At 33.3% G+C, this 26,811-nt stretch overlaps 1 protein-coding gene across 1 annotated transcript; it reads right to left on the reverse strand.

The window, feature by feature from the left end:
• Nucleotides 1-409: 409 nt before the first annotated feature.
• Nucleotides 410-22,511, reverse strand: LOC110018400 (keratin-associated protein 4-6-like). The gene is made up of 5 exons (XM_020715701.1): nucleotides 21,965-22,511; nucleotides 5,316-5,368; nucleotides 4,691-4,735; nucleotides 4,574-4,618; nucleotides 410-1,102 (listed from the first exon to the last, which is right to left on the reverse strand). The coding sequence occupies exons 1-5, from the start codon at nucleotides 22,097-22,099 to the stop codon at nucleotides 535-537; spliced, it is 846 nt and encodes a 281-aa protein (XP_020571360.1). The 5' UTR covers nucleotides 22,100-22,511; the 3' UTR covers nucleotides 410-534.
• Nucleotides 22,512-26,811: the final 4,300 nt, after the last annotated feature.

Consider the following 26,811-nt stretch of genomic DNA (forward strand, 5'->3'; position numbering starts at 1 on the left):
TTAATATATAAAAATAATATTATATATTAATTATATAACTTATATTATATAAATATACAATATCTATATTAGTATATTATTACTATAGTATATTAATATATTATTTTATTATTTTATTATATATTATAATTTATAAAATTTAATGTTTTAAAATATATTATTTTATATTTCAAATAATAACGATTCGAACACGAACGAACGCATCACTGTTCGTGTTTGGTTCGTTTAACTAACCGAACGAAAAAAATTTGTTCGTGTTTGTCTCGTTTACTTATCGAACGAATCGAACACGAACTCATTGACGAACCGAACACGAACTGTTCGCAAACAACGAGCTTTTTTGACAGCCCTATGTAACAAGACTGAGCAATAACTATTCACAAATTAACTTTATCCAAAAAAAAAAGAAAGAAATTAATTTATACAGTCAGCAACTCCATGCGGTACTGGAATAAAATGATAAACGTGAAGATGAAGAAAAAGCTCAAGAGCAGTACAGATAAATAAAAAAACAAGCATAGCAATCGACCCATATCAACAAAGACAACCGGTGATGCATGAGCTCTTACTAGAACAACAGCTGCGGCAGAGCCGTGCTTCTGTACATTTAGGGCAGGACCAGATACAGCCGCAGGAGTATTCCGGACACGATGGCCTCGGTAAGGAGCATGAATCTTCCCGGAAGCAGCAGCAGCAGCAGCGCCATCTCCAAGGCATGCAGGAGGAAAGATCGCAAGCTGGGCATTGAGGTTTTCTGCAGCAGGAAGTTTCGGGTGGGTGGCAGCAGCAACAGTGAGGAAGATGGCAGAAGGGAGATTTAGGGTTACAAGTAGAGGAAAAGCATGGCGGAAGGCGGCGGATGGGGAGATGGGCGCAAGAGCAAGAAGAGGGACAAGGGGAAGTAATGTTGCAGCAGTTAAAGAAGGAAGAGCAGGGTAAAAAATTGCATTGCTGAGAAGGGCAGTGGGAAATGCAGCAGCGGGGGCACGGGTGTTGGCAATGTGAGGAGCAGCAGTCCGTTGGAGGAGAGCAGCAACTGCAGTGAGTTCTCTTTTGGCAACAGGAGCAACAGAGCAGCGAGATAGGGAAGCAAATTACTGATCTGTTTAGCGAAGGAAAAAAGAAAATATTAATTTTGGCCATCGGCGACATGTTTCTTTGGATAGGAAGATGGAAAACAAAAACTGGCGCATAAGTGAAACAATTGTACTGAGTTTTAAGGGTTATAATATTACACCATCCATTCCAACCTCATCAATAATAAAACGTAATAATGCCGAAGGCCCAAAAACTATTTCTATGGCATACAACCAAGCAACAATTATAAAATATGTTAAGGCCCAAGTTACCTTTCTTGATAAAATTTAAGAGTAAGGTGAGCATTCAATCAGTCAAGATGGATGGATTTTCAAATTGGTAAAACAAGTTACAACCAAAATCCAAAAAAAAACAAACCAATCAAAATTTTGATAAAATCAAGCAAATTGGACTTTTCAACCATGAATAAATTGAAATTTAATTGTTTGTTAGAGTATGATTACGAACGAACATTACAAATTACGCATATTATATGTATAACATTAATTTAATTTCAAGAATACTCACAATCAAATGGTACATATAATGTAAACATTGATCTTTTTTTCTGTTTGCTCGACATAAAATTAAATTAGATTAAGAAATTTTAATTAAATTTCAGTTTCTTAATTAAATGAAAATAAAAACTGAACCAAAAAACCGAAAACAGAATATTACTTGTTCCGTTTGATTTGATTTTTTAATTTTTGACCAAATAACACACCCCAAATTAAAAGAGATCAAGAACAAATAAAACAATATAGATATAAAAGAGCACCAAATCTATATACTTCGATCAAAAATTGCATGGAGGCACATTGAACCCTGCAAAAAAGAGTGGTCTCAAATCTGCTTTCTAATTTTAATGTTCTAAGAAGAAAAATAAGGAGAACAGGACAAATTACATCACTCTTGACACAAAAATAGTCTCTCCATTCCTTAAACAAAAAATTTAATATTTCACAGAAAAAATCACAAAAAGCAACAATTTAAAATGAACTCCCATTTAAAAACTGTTGCGCTGTAGCGCTCTATTGTTGTTGTAGGCCTAAAAGGAGTGAATAATTCTCTTTATATTCTCTTTATTAAACTCTAATATTACAGCATTTCCTATTCAATAACTATGAACTTCTAAAGATCAACGTTTTGAGCTGGGTGATAGACATAAAAGATGGTTGAAAGAGATTTGATAAACAAAAAATATGACAATGGAAAAACTTGATTCTTTATTATCAGTTTTATCAGTTTGCTGATGATGAGCCACAAAATGTAGCTCTTAACGTTTTATTTGTTAAAAGCATGTTTATTTATTAAATTCTTTAGATATTTTTATTTTTTATTTCTAAATAAATAACAAATTTTTAAAAACATAAAATAAAAATGGTATTTTTAATACTTGAAAAATAATCATACTTTAATCAGACAGCTACACATTTTATTTTAAATCAAAACATTAAAAAAAACCAAAAAGACATGACTAATTCCAAACGACACCTAAGATTATCCCACTCTCTTACATTCCAATACAAAGGAGGGAATGCTATAAAATATTTCCCTTCAAATTAAGGGTATAAGAACAATTCAAATTATAATATAACACAAGCCGCCTACTTATGTAGCATGTAACCATCTTGTACAATCACGAGTCATTGTTATCCACTGGGGGCAAGAGTAGCCTGATTAGGGAGAGCATAACTCCAAGAATTGTGGATTTTGCTAGTCAATTAACCATCTACCTCACTCAATAATTCCGATGTCTACTTAGAGGTCATCTGTACAAACTTGAGCGAAATGAGACATTTGATAACTTCGGAATTGAGGTCATCTGTACAAACTTGAGCGAAATGAGACATTTTTTACGGCTTTAGTTGCATCAAGGCATTTTTTACGGCTACCACATTTAATTTGGTCATTGTTGAGCAAAGCAATGATGCAGAGAAGTCATTTGGATAATCCTAAAAGAGTGACGTATCATCTGTCATTGATTAGGCCTTCAGTGATTGATTTAACTAAAGGCTGATTGGTCAAACCAAGCCAACCTTTTTCTAGTGAGTTAAGCTCTTCAATGCCACATGGATGTGATCGAATCCTAAGCGGTGGATTAGGTTGGAAACCCACATAAGCACCTCTTCTATTTTACTACACGATTGCTTACTTCCTTGAGCATGACGACCTTTACAAAACCTTAGGATAGAAGGAAGTGCAATAATACAATTTTTGTATCTTCTCCAGCTTCTTTGATATTAACGTTCAAGCTACTACCAATTTCGATAACGAGATTTTTATACTTCTATTAATTACCAAGGTTCAACATCGCTATCATGGTGCACCTCTAGATGAGACGGATGATGCTACTACTCCGTTGAACTTTGGGAACATCTTTATGAAAGGAACGGAGATCAAGAGTGACCACCAAGGTAGTGATTGAGAATTTTTCAACTCACAATGAACTTCATACAACTCAAATCTTTCACTATCGTCAACATTTAGTGTCACTCCCCCCCATGAACACCTACCTCTATTATTTCTTAGAGAAAAATTACACATACACAGCACTCATAACATTGTTATTACAAAATAAACACCCATCTGATTTTTTGAACTACCAACTAATGCCACGATCAAATTTATATGAAATTGATAAAAACAAAAATATGGGTTGGGTTTTTATGTGAATTTTGATATCTCAGTGAAAATTTTAAAAATGAATGGAAGAGGATGCTAGGTTTGTAAACAGCAATTTTCAGGTGCTATGTATGTAAATGACCCATTTTCTTATGGGTAATAAAAACAAAACATCACTTTAACTAGACATTGCTCAAAATAGTTACGTGAAGAACGCTTATTTTTTTTATTGTTAGATAACTCTCCTAAGCACACCTACTACTCAAATCAAGTGAATAAAGCACTTCTCGCAGATCTCCAACTATCCTTCATTGAAGGAAATGATTATGCTGCATGGTGGTTATTGAAGGTCAACAAGTTGTATTTCCCATATACTATGATCACCAATGAGCATGGCAAGCTAAAGTTGACAATGGATGGACTGAAGTTCACCATCACCCCCCATTTGAAGGAGAGAGCCAACAATATAGTCGAAAATTCAATATTAAAACCTAAACTTCTCGATGATGCAACCAAGTAAGTTTTAGTTAACCTATGATTGTATTTTTGCACTACTCTTGATCTTCAGGAACAAGATGAAGGCCGGTCCAACTAAAGGAATAACTAGGCTTCATGAAGTCAGGAAAACTAAAATCATGATATATTAATCCATTTGAGAAATTTTAAAAGATTGGTGATCAGGTGGCAATATCATTTGGCATTACCACCTCAACTTTTGATTGGGAAAAAAACTCCAATATCACTAATGTGTGTTGCTGTCGCAAATCAATACATTTTAAAGGCTTCGTAAGATTAAACAAACTAACATTAATTCATGAAAATTTATATGAACATTATAAAATATTACAGTAAAACAAAAAATAGAAATTACCTAAGCCATTTCCAAAGGCGACATGAGCTTTGCCGTTTTTTAACTCTGCACAAAAAAGAAACATGAATACATCACACTAAGCCTTCTTGAGAAATGGGAAGAGTGAAGGAACCATACATAGGTACCAACGGATCGGGTTTTGATCCCACAAATTCTTCAAACCTGCAAAGTCATTGATGTACATCAAAAAATTTTATAGTGAACTAAAAGAAAAAACAAAAAGACAAAAATCAACCATGGATGAATGCCACACTTATTTTACTTCTATTCCCTCTTGCCTTTTCCTTAGAAAACTGAGACGAGTAAAATCTATGAATTCCTCAATTTGACGAATACAGATAAATACCTTATCAAACATGCTAGATCTCACGAAAAACCATTGGTTGTTTATGAAATCAAGTAAACAGAAGGCATTCAATTTCAGTTTCATACTGTAACAAAAAAAAACTTAAGACCATTCTACACAAAATTGTTTAGATCCTAAGCATTTATTATTGTATCATTTGCCTAGTTGAAAGAAACTCATAAATTTTTATCATAATTCAGCTAAGAGAAGGCAAATGTCATTAAATTATTTTAAATGATAAAAAAAATTAATTATGAGAATATTAACAAAATAATTAGTTGGGACACGGGGTGCTGGTGGTATTAGCCTTTTCAATTAGAAGTATATGAAAGTTTTTGGCTAAATCTAAGCGCACAAACTTTAGTAAAGAATTGCTAATAAAATTCCAAAGCTTACTCTTTGCAGCATCTGGAAACTGGTTGAAGTCCTTCCAGTGATTGTAGCTCCTCCTGACCGCAATGAAATTTATAAGCTATTTGACAATCTGTGTATTTGGTAATAAAAACATGGAGAACATCGACAAGTCCCTTACACAGTTCAAAGATAAATGAATATGCCAGAACAAAAAAATAAATGAAATTTCATCGAAGGGAAATGTGTGTGTGAAATAACTGAATTTTAAATAAAAGAATTATAACATTAATAATAATAATAATAATAATAATAATAATAATAATAATAAAAAATCGAACTGATTCATTAAGTGAAGTCGAGAGGGGGAGAGCATCTCCCAATCATTCTTCACTCCTAACCATCACAGAGCAAATGAAGAGCAAGAGAAGAATCGGAGAAGGAAGAAGAAGGAAAAGTCTAAGGAGTAGATAGTATGTGCGGTGTCGACACGGTGCTCGTGAAGGAAGATAAGGAGAGGGAGTAGGAGGTACCAATGGCTTACCTGGATCTAGGGTTGTAAAAAAAGCTCGTTGTTCGTGAACAGTTCGTGTTCGGTTCGTCAATGAGTTCGTGTTCGATACGTTCGATGAGTAAACAAGACGAACATGAACAAATTTTTTTCGTACGATTAGTTAGACGAACCAAACACAAATAGTGATACATTTGTTCGTGTTCGAATCGTTACCTTTCGAAATATAAAATAATTTAAAATAATTATATATAAAAAAATTTATGATATTTTTAAAAATTAAATTTTATAAATGATAATATATAATAAATTAATAATGATAATATATTAATATACTATATAAGTAATATACTAATATACATATTGTATATTTATATAATAAAAGTTATATAATTAATATAATATATTATTTATATATATTAATATTAGGGATGTCAAACTGGCTCGTCGTTTGCGAACAGCTCGTGTTCGGCTCCTTTGTTAAGAAATGAACACGAACAGTGACTTTACGAACAATTTCGAACACGAGCTTATTTCAAACAAACTAAATTTCAAACGAACCGAACACAAACACAAGCTCTGTTCGTTCATGTTCGGTTCGTTTACACCCCTACCTGGATCTAACTGCAACCGAAGAGAAGAAAGCTATGGTTTCTCGCTAGTACCGTGTGAACGAGGTAGGGGTGTAAACAAGTGCGTTCTCATAAAAATGCCAACCGAGTAAAGCAAACCAAGAAGCTGGGTTTCCTAAGGCAGCTAAACTCAAATATGAGACATGGCAAAGGAAGGGAAAATTGCTTTTCCCTTTCATCCATATTAGTTGACAAGACTAACATAAAAGGGAAATTTATGATCAAAAAAGTGTTGGAAAAATTGATTGCAATGCCCTCATTGATTTAAATAATATACCGACATAAAGCTGTTTAAATATATACAATAGAAGGGAGTATTAAAAGAAAAAAACAGCAAGTAAGAAAAACTATTAATAATAAAAATATATTAAAATAATAAATATTATAGATTCGAACTACAAATATTAGAATAAATATGGAAATGAATAATTCAAATAACTTAAACATTCTCCCACAAACTGATGATGCTACTACAAGAAGTGTCCAGAGTTTGCCTACTAAAGGGGGAAAATATGAAAGCTGATGGAAGTTCATATACAAACTCTGCAATATATAAAGAATAAACCGAGGGCAAGTAAAAAGTAACATGTTAAATATGAAGTTAGGCAAGATAATAGTCGATCATGAAATACATAGTTTTCTTAAAAAAATCAGAATTTCTAGCAATCTAAACAGCACTTTTATTCTCATAATACATAAAAGTGGGATTAAAAACAACAACGCGCAAATCAAAAAGCAGCCACCGCAATCAAATTATCTTAATGATAACAGAGGTCATAGCACAATATTCAATTCAGTGGAATATTAAGAAACAACATTTTAGTTCATTTCCTTTCAACGAATGAGTGTCTCCAAACAATGCACCAAATAACAGTGACATTTTCAATGTCACTCTTTCTTCTTGACAGAGTTTTAATTCCCAAGTATTATTTAATATAACGCAAAAAACTCTTTCACCATAGCTTTCTAGTAAAGGGAATCAAAACTATATTTCTTTATGATGGAAACTCAACAAGAATATAAATATAGCAAAAAAGAGATGTAAAAGAATAAGAATAAGAGGAATTTAAAAAAAATTATAAAGCTTTAGTTGACTTTAAAGTGTGCTAAGAATGGCAAGGCGCATTGGTAGGAGGTTTAAAGTGTGCTAAGAATGGCAAGGCGCATTGGTAGGAGGAACTGTAGCAGTAATAGCATCAAAAATTGAAGTACCAGTATCTGCTACAATACGATCATAGAAATAAATCAATGTGAACAACAACATATTTAACCGTATTATCAGAGTTGGATGGAATGGAAAAAGGAATATACTAAAAAATATACATAAAATTTGTATAATTACAAGATGAACACAACTAGGGTTATGATCAAGCTGAGTCAAACCACTCACACCATAAATTGGACTTGGGAAGGTCATATGCTAGAAATTGTTCATATTCTACTTGAGCTCATGCCGAGCTTTCTCATATATATATATATATATATATAAGATGATATGCATATATATATATATTCATACTTAGCTTAATTAGATCTTTCTATGACCGGACTCTGCTTATACTTAGCTTGATTAATTTAATTGAGCAAATACTTAAATGAATTACAACAACAACAAGCCTTTATCTCCCTAAGTGGGGTCAACTACCTGAATCATTTCCCTCCATTGCATCCTATTTAGTGTCATATTTTTATTTAATTGTAACAGATTAAGATCATTTCCTATACAATATGCCTAGGTTTTTTTAAGTCTACCTCTGTCTTTCTTAACAGAAGTTGAATCTGAAACATCTACTCACCTAACAAGATCATCAAATGATCAACGTTTAACGGGGGCCAAAACATCTAAGACAACTCTCTAATCTTGTTTGCCACTGGAGCTATATCAACCTTATCACAGATATATTCATTTCACGTTGTATTTAAGTGTGAAGCCACTCATCTGCTTATATTAAATATATGGAGCTCGTGACCCACCTACATCTCTCTGTAACCCACCTACCGCTCATCTACCTCTCTCCACATCTCACCTACCGCTCGCATACCTCTCTCCACGTCCCACCTACCGCTCTCATGTTTTCTATAAATAGCCTCTTTTGGTCTGTCATAAATTGTCAAGTCAAGCCCTCTTAACCCCTCTGCTGCTTAATCCCTCCACTCCTTAAGCTTACTCGACAAAGCTTACAAGAAAAGCTTACGATGGAGAGCTAAGAGAGAGAAAGGGAGAAAAAAATTTTCTCGTAAATGTCAAGGCGTTGGACGGTGTAATTCTCGAAGTAATAAAATACTCTGCAACTCCGTGACCGTAGGCAAATTAGCCGAATCATGTAAATTTGTGTTATTTTCTGGTTTGCAATTCTTCGATCCAATTTTTCACTTTATTGTAGTCGTTTTTCATAACAATTGGTATCAGAGCTTTGATTCGGATCTAAGAAAGAACAATGGGAAAAGACGAAGTGATGACATCGGAAATCGAAAAGTTGGGGGATCGAGAAGTTCAATGACACAGATTTTACTTACTGGATGATGCAAATAAATGACTATCTCTATGAGAAGAAAGTTCATCTTCCGTTATTGAGAAATCGACCAGAAAAGATGAACTATGCATAATTGAATCTGTTGGATCGACAAGTTTTGGGGTTATACGATTAACTTTGTTAAGATTCATTGCCCAGAACGTCATCAAGGAGAGAACGGTTGCAGATCTCATGACAGTTTTATCAGGTATGTAAGAAAAGTCATCGGCGAATAACAAACTATACTTGATAAAAAAATTATTCAACTTAAAAATGATGAAAGATGTGTCTGACATTCAGCGTCTGAATGATTTCAACACCATCACACATCAATTGTCATCTATTGAAATTGAGTTTGATGATGAGATACGTGCGTTGATATTGTTGGTTTCATTGTCAAATAGCTGGGAAGACATGCGGATGGCAGTTAACAGTTCTGCAGATAAATCTAAACTGAAATATGATGATATTCGTGATTTGATTCTGGCTGAGGAGACGCGCAGGAAAGACTCTAGCGAGACCTCGGGTTCAAGTTTGACAGTGATTGTTGATCCATAGGGAGATCACAGGACGGAAACTCGAACAAAAGATGATTAAAATCAAACCTTGATCAGCAGGCAACCTGCAAGAATTGTGGCAAAATTGGTCACATAAAAAGGAACTGCATGAATCTCGAGAAGAAAGAGAATGATAGCGATAATGTTGTACTGAAGAAATATAGGATGTGCTATTGTTGTCAGTTTACAGTTCTATTAATGAATGGATACTGAATTTATGGATTTCCTTCTATACATCTTCTCAGCATGAGTTAATGCGGAATTATGTTGCAAGTGACTTTGGAAAGGTATATCCGGCTGATGAAATAGCTCTGAACGTGATGAGGATGAGAGACGTTGATATTGCACTCCCAAACAAGAGTAAATGAACTTTTCAAAAGGTTGTGCACGTTTCTGAGTTAAAGAAAAACCTCATTTTTGTTGGACAGCTCAATAAAAGCGATCAATCAGTAATGTTCTCAGATAGCACTTGAAAAATTATCAAAGGAGAATTAGTACTAGCTCAAAGTAAGAAAAATGGCACTATATATGACTACAGGTTTATTCGGGCTTGAAAATATGAGTCACAGGTGCATTACAGGGAAGAAGAAGATCGATTTTCTGAAAAGTGACAAAAAGTCAAAGGCAAAAAAATCGGATCTTGAACAGACAAATGGTGGAGAACCACATAGTCATGAAGAAATCTTGTAAGATGACAATTCGAGCAAATGGGAGCAAACTATGAAGGAGAGGATAACAAGTGGGTATACTGGGTGAAGACTGCGCTTGATGACAATAAGAGGTACAAGACTGAATTTGTTGAAAGGGGCTATCAGTTGAGGCATAATATTGTCCATGCAGTGGGAGTTGTAAGCAAATGCGGGAGTAACCTAAAAAAAAGATTAAAGGTAGAAGACTGTGTTGACACTGATATGTAAACTAAGGGTGCTAATCTGAAGAAACTGAAGTTGTGCTCGACTTCAGTTGGTCTTCTAGAGTGAAGACAGAGACTTTGAGTTGCAGATGTAAAGGATATCATGTTTGAGGAAAAAGGTCAGTACAACCAGCAGATCATGCAGCCTGTAAGCGATGCAGTCAGTGTCTTATTATTGAAATGGGAGAATTGTTAAATATATGGAGTCTGTGACCCACCTACCTCTCTCCGCATCCCACTTACCTACTGCGTCTCACCTATCTCTCTCCCACCTATCTCTCTCCATCTACCGCTCTTCTGTTTTCTTTAAATAGTCTATTTTGGTCAGTCATAAATTGCTAAGTTAAGCCCTCTTAAACTCTCCACAGTTTAATCTCCCCGCTCCTTAAGTTTGGCTCGACAAAGCTTACAAGAAAAGCTTACGACGGAGAGCTAAGAGAGAAAAAAGGAAGTTTTTTGTAAAAGTCGAGGCGTTCGACGGTGTAATTTCTCGAAGTAATAAAATCCTCTACAGCTCCGTGGACGTTGGCAAATTAGCCGAACCACATAAATCTGTGTTATTTTCTAGTTTGCAATTTTTCGATTTAGTTTTTACTTCATTATCGTCGTTTTTTCATAACGGCCTAAGCATTCTTATCTCAGCAACACTTAACTTTATTTTATACTTCTCTTTTAAAGGCCAACATTCTGCGTTATAGAGGATTGCAGATCTCACCAACATCTTATAAAATTTTCTTTTCATTCTAAGTTGTACTTTCTTATCATACAATAGGTCTGATGCATTCCTCCACTCTAACCAACCAACTTGAATTCTACTAATAACATCCACATCTATATCACCATCACTGTGAAAATTAAACATAAGATACATCCACATCTATATCACCATCACTGTGAAAATTAGACATAAGATTAAAATGATCACACCTTTTAATGATCTGGTCACACATATTTACAATTCTACTACTATAGCTGACTAGAGCTGCTACTACTAAAATTATATTTCATGTATTCAATTTTAGTACTTAAACAAAGGCATTGGTTTATCTATTTGAACATATTCGGTCAATCCTTCTTCTATTTGAACACAAGTAACGACTTTATTATACATATCTTTAATGACTTGAATATAAGCCATATCAACATATTTTTTCTCTAAAACTCTTCAAAGGACTCGACTTGAAACCTTATCATAAGTTTTTTCTAAATCAATAAAAAACATATGTAGGTCTCCCTTATTCTCTCTGTACTTCTACATCAAACATCTCAATAAACTTGCCCATCATAAATCTAAATTATGAGAAATGTTTGTATTATGATTTAACCTATGTTTAATTGCTCTCTCCCATAATTTTAAAGTATGACACATAAACTTAATTCCATCATAATTTGCACACACTTGTGCATCTTATTTATTTTTAAAATTATCTTCTCTAGAACTCTCCAAAGGACTTCTCCTGGAATCTCATCGTCAGCATTTTCTAAATCAATAGAAAAATCATATGTAGGTCCTTATTATCTATGTACTTCTACATCAAACATCTCAATATATGTATAGCTTCCATAATAGGCCTATCCAGCATAAATACAAACCGATTATGAGAAATATTTGTATCATTTCTTCACATATGTTCAATTACCATTTCCCATAATTTCAAAGTATAACACATCAACTTAATTCCTCTATAATTTGCACACCCTTGTGCATCCCCTTTATTTTTAAAATTTACTAAAATACTCTTTCTCCACCCCTTAGGCATCTTTTCAGCTTTTAAAATTATATTAAAGAGTTTAATGAGCTCAGTCCTATTGAACATGTCCCACCGATTTTCCGCACTTCTTGTTAAAGAGTTTAATATGAGTAGAGTAAGCCTAGAAACTCTCAAATCTCAAAAACATTTTTATACTTCAATTGAGATATCATCAAGTCCTACTGATTTTTCACCTTGATTTTCTTTAAAACCTCATCAACTTCTTTTTAACTAATGTAATGATAAAAATAAAAAGTTTTACTATTATTAACGATATTAATATCACTAAAGTCGAACATATTTTCATAAACTTCATTGAAAAATTTATCAAAATAGCTCATCTGCCTATGTTGAATATCTTCTTCTAAGAAAAATATTAATTAATTTTCATCTTCAATATACATTATTTGAATTAAATCTTTACTTTTCTTTTCTCTTTAGTTAACTAGGTTACGTATTTTTCACCCTCTTTAGTATCTAATAATTACAAAAGATCACCAGAAGAAGGAATTTTTAATGTCACAAATTGTTCTCTTAGGCTCGTCTACGGGTCACCTTATATTTTTCACAGTTCTCAAAGATTGTACATTTAAACTAGTTTTTCCAACACCACTTGTGATATTTTACCTTCTCTTGCACATTATTAAACAAAATTCAAAATGAACAAGTGTTTGATTGCTTATATTAAAAAATAATTATAAGTTTAAATAAAAAAATTATTAAAAATAGGTATCTAACTATTTTACATTAATTAAATAAATTTCAATTAAACAATATGATTAATAAATTAAAAACCATTTTTTTTGCAATCATGCACCATAAATAAATAATTGCAAACTTATTTAACTAAAGAAATAAGAAAGAATTTATCTTGAATCAATATATAAAGGTATAATCATGAAATGAACGGGCAGGTGAGAATTAAAAGATTCAAAGCCCTTTGGGCCCTCTAGTGCGATTAATTCTGCAATTCTCTCTCCCCCAGGCATTATAAACCCTTATATAAAATTGTACAATACATGGCGCATCTCATTTTATTTATTGTAAGGTGTGAATTTGGACCATTTATTTAAAAAGGGGAAATCATTTAAGTGCTTTAAGGAAGATTTTTCTTAATTAATAGCAGATAAAACAAAAAAATTAAATGATAGAAATTAAAGAAAAAGATTTTAAATGATGATGAAAATCATTTACTTTGTAATGACATCCCATCAGATAATGAAGAATTTATAGATAATAATGATTATTATGTATTCACAAATTTTCAATGATAGAAAAATCTCTCAAGTCTCAATTTAGTATAATTTTTTAGCACACACAAATATAAATGTAAGAAATAACCAACATTTTTAACTAAAAAAATCTTAGAAAATGAAAAAATTATTATGTCTAGTTGTAATATAAATATATATCAAATAGGTAGTAAGGGATACACATTGTTGCGATTGGTTTCATCTTTAAGAGTCGAAGCCACTTCCACCTTTTCATTTGAATAAATTAAAGAGAGAGAGAGAGTACAAAGGAAGGTAGCGTGCGTGCCCTAGTCGACGGGTGGAGAAGTAGCCAAAAAAGAAGAATAAGAAGAGAAAGAAGCATGTCAAGTTGAACCATAGCCAAAGGAGAAATTAATTTTTCACAGGAAAATGAGTCTTTAAGCATCTCTTGCAAACAACACAGAGGAGGAAGAGAAGACAAATAGCTCGTTCGCGCAGTACAGAGCACTCCTTGGAGCCCTAGCTAGCTGTCGAAAAGTTAATAGTAAGTGTTTTCAAAATCAGGAAGTGATTGAAGAAAAGGAGATACAATTTCGAGACCGAAGAGAGAATCACTTCGAAAGATAAAATATATGTTAATTAAAATTAAAATTTGATTTATTTAATTTTTTATTAATATTTAACAAAATATTAATGTAAAACAACAATTAAGGTGAAACATTTGAATCTATAAGATTTGAGATAGGAAGTTAGTAAAACAAACAAACAAGATTAATGCGAATAATTATATTTTGAATTTCAATAATTTTTATTATTTCTAAATGTCTGGTTTTATATAGGCTCTATTCCAGCGAGATTTAGTTTATAACATATTCTACATAATATTGTGTAGGAAAAGTATACATGCTAAACAGTTATATTATAGTTTTCCTAAGAAAAAAATTTATGACTACATGATATGTAGATTTTGATATAGATGCATAAATCAGTTTATTGCATGACCTATATATTTAGTAAAATTTCATTTATTTGCATGACCTATATATTTAGTAAAATTTCATTTATTTATCAATGTTTCAATTAAAAAATATATAATAATGAAGAATAAAATAGTCTACATATAAATGTTTGTATGTACATGCTTGCATGCTAAAAGGATGAGTTCACACCCTTATGGTGCAGGCAAGGAATAACAGTATGCTCGCACGCGCAGGCATTGTATTACTACCCGATACAATTACAATGTTCAGATCGATAGTCGATTTGCCAACGAGAGAATACCATCATGGGAGAATATAAACAGTTCCACCTCAGACAATCATGTAAATTTGATCACGAACCGCTGCGCAGAAATTAAACGTAAAGCTAAAAATTAAACATTGAAGAGTGTAGTTAAATTCAATAAATTGCAAAGTTTAAATTTGAATATTATTTTCCTTGAGTTACTGTAGTTTATAGAAATGTGATTGTTCCACCGAGTTATCTTTAAATAACTCATTAAATTTTAATATTTTTCTAGATTTTAAAATTTTGAATAAAATGAATACTAAAGAATATAATATTTACAGAAGGCAAGGACAACAATCTAAAAGGTAACTTTTTATTTGATTAATTAAATTATTTTTTTAGTGGGTCTTTCAATTAATATACTGATAATAAACTGTTAATGATATAATTAGAATAATAGAAAACTAAAATTTCACCATCCAACCATATATCCTTAATTAATTATAAGTCCCGGGTTGGGTCTTGATCCAACTTTTTTGTTGCAATAGATTGTGTAAAATTTAATTAAATATAATCATTTAATATTTGAATTCTACGCAAGTATACGTATCGTTATCAAGTAATAATGAACTTTCTATTTAAACCCCAAATATCGATCTTACGGAAAATGTTTAAATTGAAAATGACAAATTTGCTAGGAAACTCACAGAAAGTCAATTGAAATCACAATCACTAATTTTAATTGTTGAGATGTAATTAAAATTAAATTTCTATACAATTATCAAATCAAATATGCAAAAACTAAAACAATAAAAACTAATCTATTAACTATATAAGTCCCGGGTTGGGTCCTGGTCAAACTTTTTTGTTGCGATAGATTGTGTAAAATTTAATTAAATATTGTCAATTAATATTCGAATTCTAGCAAGTATATGTATCGTTATCAAGTAATAATAAACTTTCTATTTAAGCCCCAAATATCGATCCTACGGAGAATGTTTAAATTAAAAATGACAAATTTGCTAGAAAATTTATATAAAGTCAATTGAAATCACTGTCACTAATTTCAATTATTGAGATGTAATCAAAATTAAATTTCTAAACTATTATCAAATCAATTATCAAATCAAATATGCAAATATGCAAAATTTAAAACAATACATACTAATCTATTAACTATATTTTATGTAACGAAGATTCTTATGTGAAAAAACATCATTCCCACCACAATGAGGCTATGATAAAATGAGATGAGATAAATGTTCATAATATGTACTGTGCCAAATAGAAGCAATTTTAATTCTCTACCCTGGTACAGTACATAGAAAATCATTGGTTAATCTCAGTGTTTAGTCCCTAAATCCGTGACTAGGCTAGGAGGATACCAACTCTCACTCCAGAGCTCCCACTTCCAAATGAATGTTAGCTCTCGCTTCAATTTTTAAACACTAGGACTGAATTGAAGATTTTAGTTTGTCACTCTAAAGGTTCTCCAATTCTACACCCAACAAAGAATATTTCCCTATTTATTTACACTTAATTTCATAAATAATGTTCTCTTTCATGAAATCAAATATGATATTTACTCTGTTGAAGAACTCATACTTCATTTCTCAAATCATATATTTCACAACACATTTTAACAATTCAATCGGTCAGATCGAAAAATAAATTAAGTTCAGAGTTGAAAAATCATCACAATTTATTTTACAATTTAATATTGGCACAGTCATTATCTTTCATTTCACCATATATCAGAGTAGGGAAAAAAATAGAGATAATTACTCAGACTTCATGAGAAAAATAACAAAACACAAATTTCATATATAAAAAATAGTTCATACAACACTGATAAACAAACAATATTTATCTGAAAACTCTTTCTCAAAGTAAATCCTTTGTAGTCTTTCCTTAGAAATGCAGGAAAAAGATATCTCTCACTTTTCTCCTTCTTCAACACTCTTACAGAAAGTTTCACAATAAATCTCACCACAAAAACTCTAAATTATGAAAACAAAATCACTAATTGACTCGAATATGGAAGTGGAATGGAATGTGTGGTGCGAAAAAATAAAAGTAGAGTGAAAAACGTAGAGGAGCATTTTTTTTTATGAAATTCGGCCCCAAATAGAGCCCAATGGCCCCAAATAGAGAAGGGGCATTTTTGGTATTCTATTTTGAATGAGATTTAAGATACGTCTGCTTTTAAGGATTGAAAAAAAAAAAATTGTCCAAATACATCGAACCTTATAGAAACGGGGTATGTACCGCCTTTGGCGCTGTCGGCGTTGAGTAAAAAATCTCCGTGTTAATTTGTTCTGCGCCTTCGGTGCTGCCAGCGCTGAGCATTTCTTCAAATGTGTCATTTTGACACAAAATTTCATCCTTTTTGTTTTCTTTTTCCTTTAAACCCTCAAAATCAATAATCTGCATGAAAACATCAAAATACTTCCATTAAAGTGCAATATCATCAAAAATAGGTAGAAAATATGGTTCTAAAAATGCATATATTCTTGGTGTATCAAAATCGTCCAAACTTACATGTTACTTGTCCTCAAGCAACTCCTTGACTACATAACTCTTTCCTTGAATTAAGAAAGATAAATTACAAAAAATAACAATTATTCATACATAGTAGTACTTTGATTATAATAGTCATAATTGGATTATAGCAATTGTAGTTGTTGGTTGCAAAAGTCGTTGTTGGGCTACAAAAATAATAGTTGGTGGCTATAATAATTATTGTTGGCTATAAAAATTGTAGTTGATGGCTACAACAGCCAACAACAGTAGTTCGATGCAATAATTGTTGGTGGTGGTCGAGAACAGATGGTGATAATTCATCTTCATTTCTCTTCACGAGTTATATTTTGGTTATTAATTCTCTATTCTCTTTTCCTTCCCCATTTTCATATGAATAAATGATGTCTTGCTTATAATTTTTTTGAGAGATATCTTAATAAATTTTGCTAACCTCTCAAAATAGTTCACGACACGGTTATCATTGAATCCTCTGAGAACAAGTCATTTTACCAATATTTAAGTGCCTTCAATTATAGCCTCAAAATTAAATGATCATGGGCTCGCTAGATTCACACATTAAGCTACTCGATTTAACAATGAACATGTACATTTTGAGATTGTTTAACCTTCTAATTAATGAACTAAAATCTTCAACAATACTTAAAGTATTTGATATGGGCTTGTTTAAACTCATTTATCCAACACGCTTCGACACTTCTCCGACACTACAAAATATGTCTGAATTTATTTCAGGACCGAACTCAGGACACTCATCAATACCACATTGTACATGAGCTTACCACGATTTTGAGAAAAGGGGACACATTAATTAAAAAATTATAAATAAATGTATAGATTTAATTGTACCTCATAGTGAAAATTGTTCCATCTTTTGTCATGTTGAAACTCTCTCTAACATTAATCAAAATCAAGCATCAAATTTGCATCCAATGTTCGTTGAAACTAAACATTAGTAATTCTATTTTTGTAATCACAAGAATTTTTATATTTTAGTAGATAAGTTGAATGAATTCTTTTGAAACATATTATATTTAATTTAAAATTAATTTTCATAAGCATGAGATTTTATAATATAAATTAAATTTATGAAGTTAAATTTATTCTTGCACAATTATGTTGTGATATTTTTAATAAAGAATAATAAAAAATTATATTTTATATATTAAAAATAAATGAAATATAAAAATGTATCAATGACGTGTGGTGTCCTATATTTTTTTAATTATGTTGTGTCTCTGCATTGTGTAGTTCAGTATCCGTGTCTGTGCCTCATAAGTCAAATTGATGGATTCATTGAACCATCTTTGTAAGAAAGAGAAACCGAGTAATTATCTTCCAAAGGCAATGGGATTACCAACATTGACATCACTTTGAATTCTTCTCAAATTTTAGAAATTATTTTTTAATTTTGCTCCAATGTAATTGCTTATAAATTGTTTTGACCTTCATTTCATTTTCGTGGCAGTTTACATGGAGTTTTTTATTAGAGAGTTTAGAAGTTTTATCTAAAATAATTTATTTATGATTGTTAATTGAAAAATAATTAGTTTTCAAAATTGCCCAAATAGATACCCATTTTATCCTTTTAGTAATTAGTAGGAATTACTATAGAAATGTGGTACGAAGGATCATATATTGTGAGAAATTTTTCAGAGAGCGAGTATGCAAATATCATCCTTACAAATGATAGTTAATGATAACTTTTATTTTATTTGAATTTGATTATCTCTTTTGATATAGTTTTTCCACAATATTTTTAAAAAGTATTCTTTTTCTAATGCAATTCAAATCAGTCTCACTGTCAACTAACGCCAGGGGTTGGGAATACTATAATCCAAATGTACAAGTTAATGGCAGAAAGCAATTCTGATGACTAGCCTTTTGAAGAGAGTTAATGAACTAAGTCTCTTCAATAGTGTTTTCTTTTATCGTTTGTTGATTATTCATTTCAATCTTTTTATATTAATTGCTTGTTGGAGATTATTAATCTCGCATTTTAAATCAATAATTTTTGCGAAATGATTTGATCTTTTTTTTTTTCCAGGGAACTTTTGCATACCCCATTCATACATATGTCGTGATCTCTCTACTGTCAATTAGAAAGAATGGAAATCAGACAGCTAAATTAAGAGTTTTCTATAATTAAAAGCTTCCTTATTTTCAATATCTTTATTTTGATTTATTTCTCTTTTAGCTGAATATTTAAATTAGAAATGTGTATTATTAAGTTGTCTAAAATAGATTATGCGCTTTTATGCACTTTATTTTATACCTAAAATAAATTGTGAGATTATTATTTAATGGAATGAAAGCAAAGGGAAAAGGTATTGAGCCTATTCGAAATGGAGTCGATTCAAAATTCAGTTTATTTTTCTTAAAACTTTAACATGATATCAGAGCTAAATTTTTGCCTTAACCACCAATAGTTGTGAGGACCCTCGAGACTCCCTTCCCGCCACCTGCAAAGGAGTTTTATGTTCAGATGATACTGGAAGCGATATCCTCTGGGTGACATGCAACCCCTGCAGTGGTTGCCCTACTAGCAATGGAGAGGCAACCTACTCATCAGATTCTTCAAGCTTTTTGACTCATTAGAGTCTTCTAAGCCGGACCAATCATCTACATCTTCAACTCTCTTGCTCGGATCAAAGATGGTCATCAACCATCCAAACTGGAGAGGCGACCTACTCCTCATCAGATTCTTCAAGCTCTTTGTCGCCACAAAAGGCATGTACATCGGCCAGTTCGTGTACCGCGGTGCCATCATTCGACTGCTTCGTCTGCTAGCCTTCAAAATCGTTCGCCTTCGATTGCTTCGCTTCTTCGACTGTTTCCTCGTTTTGTCCACTTCGATTTCTAGCAAACGTCATCATCGACTTCGCTAGCCTTCACTACTTCTGCAGCATCTTCGGCTGCTTCTTACGCTTTGCTAGTCCGCTTCGGCTTCAGGCTTCAGCACTCTCAGCTTCAACAACTTGAGGATATTTTTTTTTTCCCGACAATATTATCAATTTTTTGTTGGCAAATTGATGTTTCTTGATCAGTCAGCATCAATTTGAAGGGGGATATCAATCAGGAAGGATGGAAATCAGACAGTTAAATTAAAAGTTTTCTATAATTAAAAGCTTCCTTATTTCCAATATCTTTATTCTGATTTATTTCCCTTTTAGCTGAATATTTAGATTAGAAATATGTATTATTAAATTACCTAAAATTGATTATGCAATTTATTTTGTATCTAAAATAAATTATAAGATTATTATTTAATGTAATGAAAGCAAAGGGAAAAGGTATTGAGCCTATTCGGAATGGAGCCGATTTAAAATTCAACTTATTTTTCTCAAAACTTCGACATCTAGAAGGCTTAGAAGCTTTTCTTGAATTTTGGGGCCTGAAACTTGAGCGAAAACTACAGTTTGTTCTTCTTATTAGACAACAAATTTTATTAAGTTTTTTCACAACAATCAAATTGCTCAAATACTAAGCTCGACTACACAAACAGAGAGAGAGCGAGAGAGAGAGAGAGAGAGAGAGAGAGAGAGAGAGAGAGAGAGAGAGAGAGAGAGAGAGAGAGAGAGAGAGAGAGAGAGAGAGAGAGAGAGAGAGAGAGAGAGAGAGAGAGAGAGAGAGAGAGAGAGAGAGATTTAAGATGATTAATGCAGCCTTGGAGGCTCGTAAAGAGTCTGTTGCTGTGATCGATAAGGCAAAGCAAGTGAAAGTGATGTAGCTGAAGAAGACGAGGGTGGAGGGTGATGTCCAGTTAAAGGTCAATAAGGCCCGCATTGACAGAATAATATACAGGGGATTATCATCGTCAAGCAGCATCCAACATCTTGGTTATGCATTCATGCGATAACACAACAATGGAACCAAGACGTCGTTAGCTATAAGTACAAGGATGTATTCGAGATCTGACTAGCACTACGGACATAGATTTGGTGTTTACAAAATGGTGGACCGTGCGGACCACCATGAGTGCCCACAATGCCAAGTGATCCATGCATGATTTACTCTATTAAAAAATACGAGGATTTATCTATAAAAGACAGCATAAGCCCACGAAAAGACAATCCGATCTCCAGCTTCAAATCCCATACCCCCAAACCCAAACTATTATTTTAATCACAAGCAAAAAAAAAAAAAAAAAAAAAAAAAAAAAAAAAAAAAAAAAAAAAAACAGGGCTTCTGCAGCTGTAGAAGCAAAGTTCAACTCTTTTAGAGCATTGCCGACGAGATCCGGTAAATCTAGAAGGTGGATAACATTTTAAGTCGAGATTTAACTGTCAAACTCCCACAACGAGCTTGTATATTTTTAAGTAATGAAGGAACAAGAATAAGGACACAATTGCTTGGCAAACAAACTGCAGTAATTACAAGAAAAAGAAGACGCCATGAACTTTTCCAGCACAGGGCAAGAGCGCAAATTGAACTTTAATCAGGAGGAAGATAACCAACACCCAAATATTCATGACAGCACACCACAATCGAGTACATCACAAGCAAAATCAACAAACATTTATACAATAGAGATACCAGGCTTACTTCCTGACACTGGAAATGTGCCAAGCAGACTGCAATAACTTAGCAGTCACAAGCTAGCAGAAGGATTCTAATTTTCCCACCTATCTCCGAAAAAGACCGAGCAATTCAAGCAAATTTACAGCACATTATATCAAATTTGGAAAAATTCGAAACTTAAATGAAGCTCTTACGAATGCTCGATTGAAATTGATTTTAAAAGCTAGCTTACTCACTCTCCTGACAGCGAGAGGACGACGATTGCTAAAAAAAAACCGAAACCAAAAAAATATAAGCAGAATGAGAACAAAAACCTCGAGGAAGCCGATTTCCCTGTTCAAGATCTGAACCTCAAGCTGCAGTCGCCTCCGACCACAAAAGTCTGGGTACCTGGGCGGCGATTTGGGGCTCGGCGCCGCCTTCAAGACCACCGGCGCGGTGCCATCCATTCTCTGTTCTTGACAACAGTGCCAAAGCAACTGCTACAGACGCCCCGCAGCGAACCCGGCACCGCGGCGAGGGAGGGAGGTCGGAGAAGGTGGGCCGGACTTTAAATGCGGCACAAGGCGGAGGACTAGACCTCCGCAGATAAGCTCACCGCCGCCCTCAGAACCAGAGGACCTCATGTTCTCTCTCCCCCTCTCTAATCCCTTTCTCCTCCCAGCGTTCTCATTGTCCGATCCATGCAATAATAGCACTCAATTACGGTGAGAGAGACGAAGGGGAGGGGAGCGAGGCCTGCCGCGCGCTCTGTATTTGGCACGGTTTTGTACGAATAATGGCAGGCCTCTCTTTCTTTATTTCTCTCACTCGACACTGCATCTTTTGATGGATGGTATTGTGGGCGGATTGATGGAGAAACATATAAAAAAGGAAGAGGTGATTGCGTTCTGCGATGGAGGAAGGGGGGATTGGAGACGGTGGAGATGAATGCCGTACAGACGCCGCACGTGACATCGCCGAGGCCGGCGCGGTTTTCAGACTGGATGGGACCATGGCAGAAATTTTAAGTGTTCCTGTAAGGCCGCAGAGTTTAGCTAGGGTTCCAGAAAAAGAAAAAATTATTGTATATATATGCACTGCATGCAGAGATATATGTAGTGTTCGATTCTGATCGTAGATCACCGATCGTAGATCACAGTGATCTACGATCACGATACAATTAAAATTATTTTGAAAAAAAAATGTTAAGTGAAGCCCACCGAAATGCATCCTTACTATAGATCACTGTGATCTACAATAAGATCGAACACCGCATACATCTCTGTATGCGGTGCATGTATGCAATAATTTTTTCCTAAAAAAAGCTAATTGTTTGTGAATAATTTATATTTCCTAAGTAGTTTATGTTTAATTTATTTGTTAAATAAAAAAATCAAATATGAATAATTTTTGCATTTTTTGGGAAATTGTTGTTGGTGTTCAACTCATTTTTAACTCTAAATAATTAAATTATATATACATATACAATTGATGAGTATTATTTTCTAATAATTTAATCGATTATTAGAATACAAAGATTTATAATCAATTGAAATTATTAATTAAAAAAATAAAATAAATATATTTTAAATTTTATTTGAATTAATATTTTAATATAAATAATAAGATTTGAATATATCTCATACTTTTAACATCCTATAGTTATGTGACTACGACTATCAAAACAATTTTTTATTCGCATATAGGCTATAGCTAGTGTTCGGCCCGATAAGCGAACGAGTCGAACACAAATAATTTTTTTTATCTCAATTTATAAATGAGTCAAACATTAATACTGAAACTTTTTAATGAGCTGAACACGAATCGATCCTGGGCTTGCTCATTATCAGCTTGTTTGCACCACTAGTGTTAGTTTTATGTGCCTATTTGTAGTTTAGTTTAGTTGAAAAAAATATATATATTTAAAATTTTAAAGAAATTTTAAGATTTAAATTCTTGTTTTCTCCAATATTTAAAATTTTGTTTTCAGTGTGCTGGGTTTAAAGGTATCATCTTTCGTATAAATAAATGATATATTTATGAAAGAGGATATTATTTATAATTTTTCATTGTTTTTTTTATCTTTCTCTATCTCTCCCTATTTTACTCTCTATTTTTTTGGTGTAATTAATGTGCAATCTCGAATCCAACATCCTGAAAAATGTAGTGAGTGTGGAACATGCTATCAAGAAGAATGATCTTTTAACAAAAGATGGTTAAAGTTCAAACCCATTTTGTTAAACCAATTTGATGATAATAACTACCAAACATCCAAGAATCATACATTTACATTCTTGGAGATTTTCCCTCTCTCCAAAGATCATGTATAGTGACCTTTTAAGTTGATCTCATCCATTCGAAGTTAGCTAAGCTTAGTCTGTTAAGCTAGAAGGCGACCAGATGACAAGCTCATATATGTAAAATGCCAGAAATAGCCTTGCACATACCCCTTTTAAACAGAACAAAAAATTTAATACCAACATTATAATATCTCCCCTATAAATAGGGGAAATAGTTCATAAAATGGATATTATTCATCATTGTTCATTACAATCTCTCTTTTTATGCTTATTTTAACCTCTATTTCATGGGTGTGATTCACAGACAATCTCAAATCTAACATAAAATTTTTCATGTGTAAGTATAAAAATTTAGGTATTAAAGATGTAAATACATGACAAATGTATGGTATTTATTTAAATCCCCTTTTAATTAAATGTTATGCATCTTTCATTATTTATAATTTCAATAATTTAGAGCTAATATGTGTGTACTTTATCCATGTTTGAGCGAGTCTCGAGATTTGTATCAAATGATAAGAATTAGTTGATAAATCATCAATCAAATTTTATAATATAAATTGAACAAAGAGAGTTGATGTGTGAACAATCACATGTCAAAGTTGTTCTTGATATTAAAAAGGAGAATATTAGTGGTGCAAAATTGTCAATAGCTAAGCGAAGTCAACGGGTCATTGGGGAGGCGATTTTACTGTGGTGCAGATTGGGACCGTGGTTTGGGTTGTTTGGATTTTGTAGGTTGCAGTGGCATTTTGATAAATCCAATTGAAACATGAGTCGTGGGTTCGACCCCGCGGTCCACATTCCTTAAATTTTATTTTACGCAGCTGCCCTTTTGTGTTCCTTCTGCGGCTACCCTCTTGTTCCTCTGTGGCTCCTTTGACGTGATTATTGCCCTAATTTTTATTCTCTAGATCCCCTTAAATCTGTGGCTCCGATGGCTAGGCGTTATTTTTGGTAGCCTCTTGTTGGTTGGCGGTGTTTTTCCTTTGACTTTTACACACTTCTCCCTCTCTTCTTTTTTCTTCTCCTCGATTTGGTGGTTATGATCACTCTGTGATCTGTGTGGCAGTTCCCTTTCTTTGGTTGGTGTTTATTTTGGTGAGCTTTCTATTCCCTGTCCCTTCTCTTCTTCATCTTGGTTTGGTGTTTGTGGGCATTATGCACTATGTGCAGTAGTCCCTCTTCTACCTCTTCTTTCTGCTCAGTAACCTTTGCTTTATCTAATAGGTGGCTTTATGATTCTGTAAATGCTAATGTGCAATGGTTCTCTGTTTGGTTGTTGGTTTCCTCTCCCCTAATTTCACTCTTTGCTCGATTTAGTAGTTTTTGGTTTGATATGTTCGATTGAAAAAATTGATGCTTCATATTGCATCCATGATGAATTTGGTCTGTGATTTTGATATGCTCGGTTATGATACATATCAACCGAGCATATCATGGATGCTTTTGATTCTATATGTTGCATGCATAAAGCTTAGTTGTGATATGCTTGGTTGATGATTTTTATGCTTTATGGTGCTTCCATGATGCTCGCTTTGATGCTTTATGTTGTATCCATGATGATTTATACTTTATGTTGCATCCATTTTTAAGCTTGCTTGGTTATGTGGCTTTATACTTTATGATGCTCGGTTTGCATCTTACAATTGCTTTATACTTTGGTTGTGATATGCTAGGTGTTGGTTGTGTTTACATTTGAACATTAGAAACACGTGGTGGTGTAATGGTTTTGGATGTGCAGGTGTGTGTAGGTGTATGCCCGAATTTTGGTTGAGGTGTTTAGTGTTGCTGGTGTGTTGTGTGTGTTGGTGTGTGGGTTGTTGGTGTGTGAGTGTGAGTGTGAGTGTTTGGTGTGTGGTGTGTGGGTGTGCTGGTGTGTGAGTGCAAGTGTGTGGTGTTTGGAGGAGGTGGTGGTAGTTTGATGTGTGGATGTGTAGTGTGTATTACATGTTGAAACTTAGGGTTTTGTTTGACATGGACAGATATGTGGTTAATGGTGTGTGAATGTGTGATGTGTGATATGTGATGTGTGGATTGTATTTGTTGGTGGATGTGTTTGTTTGTGTGTGAGGTGGTGGTGGAAGGTGTGTGGTTATCAATGCTGGTGGATGTGTTTGTGCGTGGGTGTTGGTGACGATAAATTTGTTTGTGTGTGGAATTGCGGTGCTGATGATTTGTTACATTCTTTTGTTATAGCTCAAGGTATATGTTAATCATTATTTTCATTCTAGTATCACAGTGATTAAAACCAAAGAGGTTGTTCATCTGCAATGTGGGATAAGGATACAAAGATAGTATTTTGCTACTTATGCCTCAAAGAGGTCGAACTGAAAATAGTCTGTCAATTTATCTCAACATGAAAGACAGTTCAAATATTATTAAGAAAGTCAAAGAAATTATGCGCTGAGAGTTTGATAAGATGCAGATAAAAAATGAGTGGGATTAGCTAAAGAATGACGGTTTAGCTCACATAACTATAGGAGACTATTTTACAGGCGTTCTCTATTAAGTCAATCAGTTAGCTACAGGAGATAGTTTTACCGGTACCCACGGAGAATCACGAAAAACTATGACTGTTTTCGGTGGGCAAATGGCTAAAAAATTCCACTTCCATCCGGCATGGAAAGCATCTCTGGAGGACGGCTTAGCTTGTGACATACGACGTCTGCATTTTAAAAATAATATTATCATATTATTATTAAGTGTTATTTTAACGATTGACAACCTGGCGACTCCTTTTAAAAATAAAAAAGAGAAAAATAAACGAAAAACAGTTTGTTTGTGTGTGAGGTGGTGGTGGAAGGTGTTTGGTTATCAGTGCTGGTGGATGTGTTTGTGCGTGGGTGTTGGTGCCGATAAATTTGTTTGTGTGTGGA

This window comes from Phalaenopsis equestris, unplaced genomic scaffold, assembly GCF_001263595.1.
Source record: "Phalaenopsis equestris unplaced genomic scaffold, ASM126359v1 Scaffold000021, whole genome shotgun sequence".
NCBI lineage: Eukaryota > Viridiplantae > Streptophyta > Magnoliopsida > Asparagales > Orchidaceae > Phalaenopsis > Phalaenopsis equestris.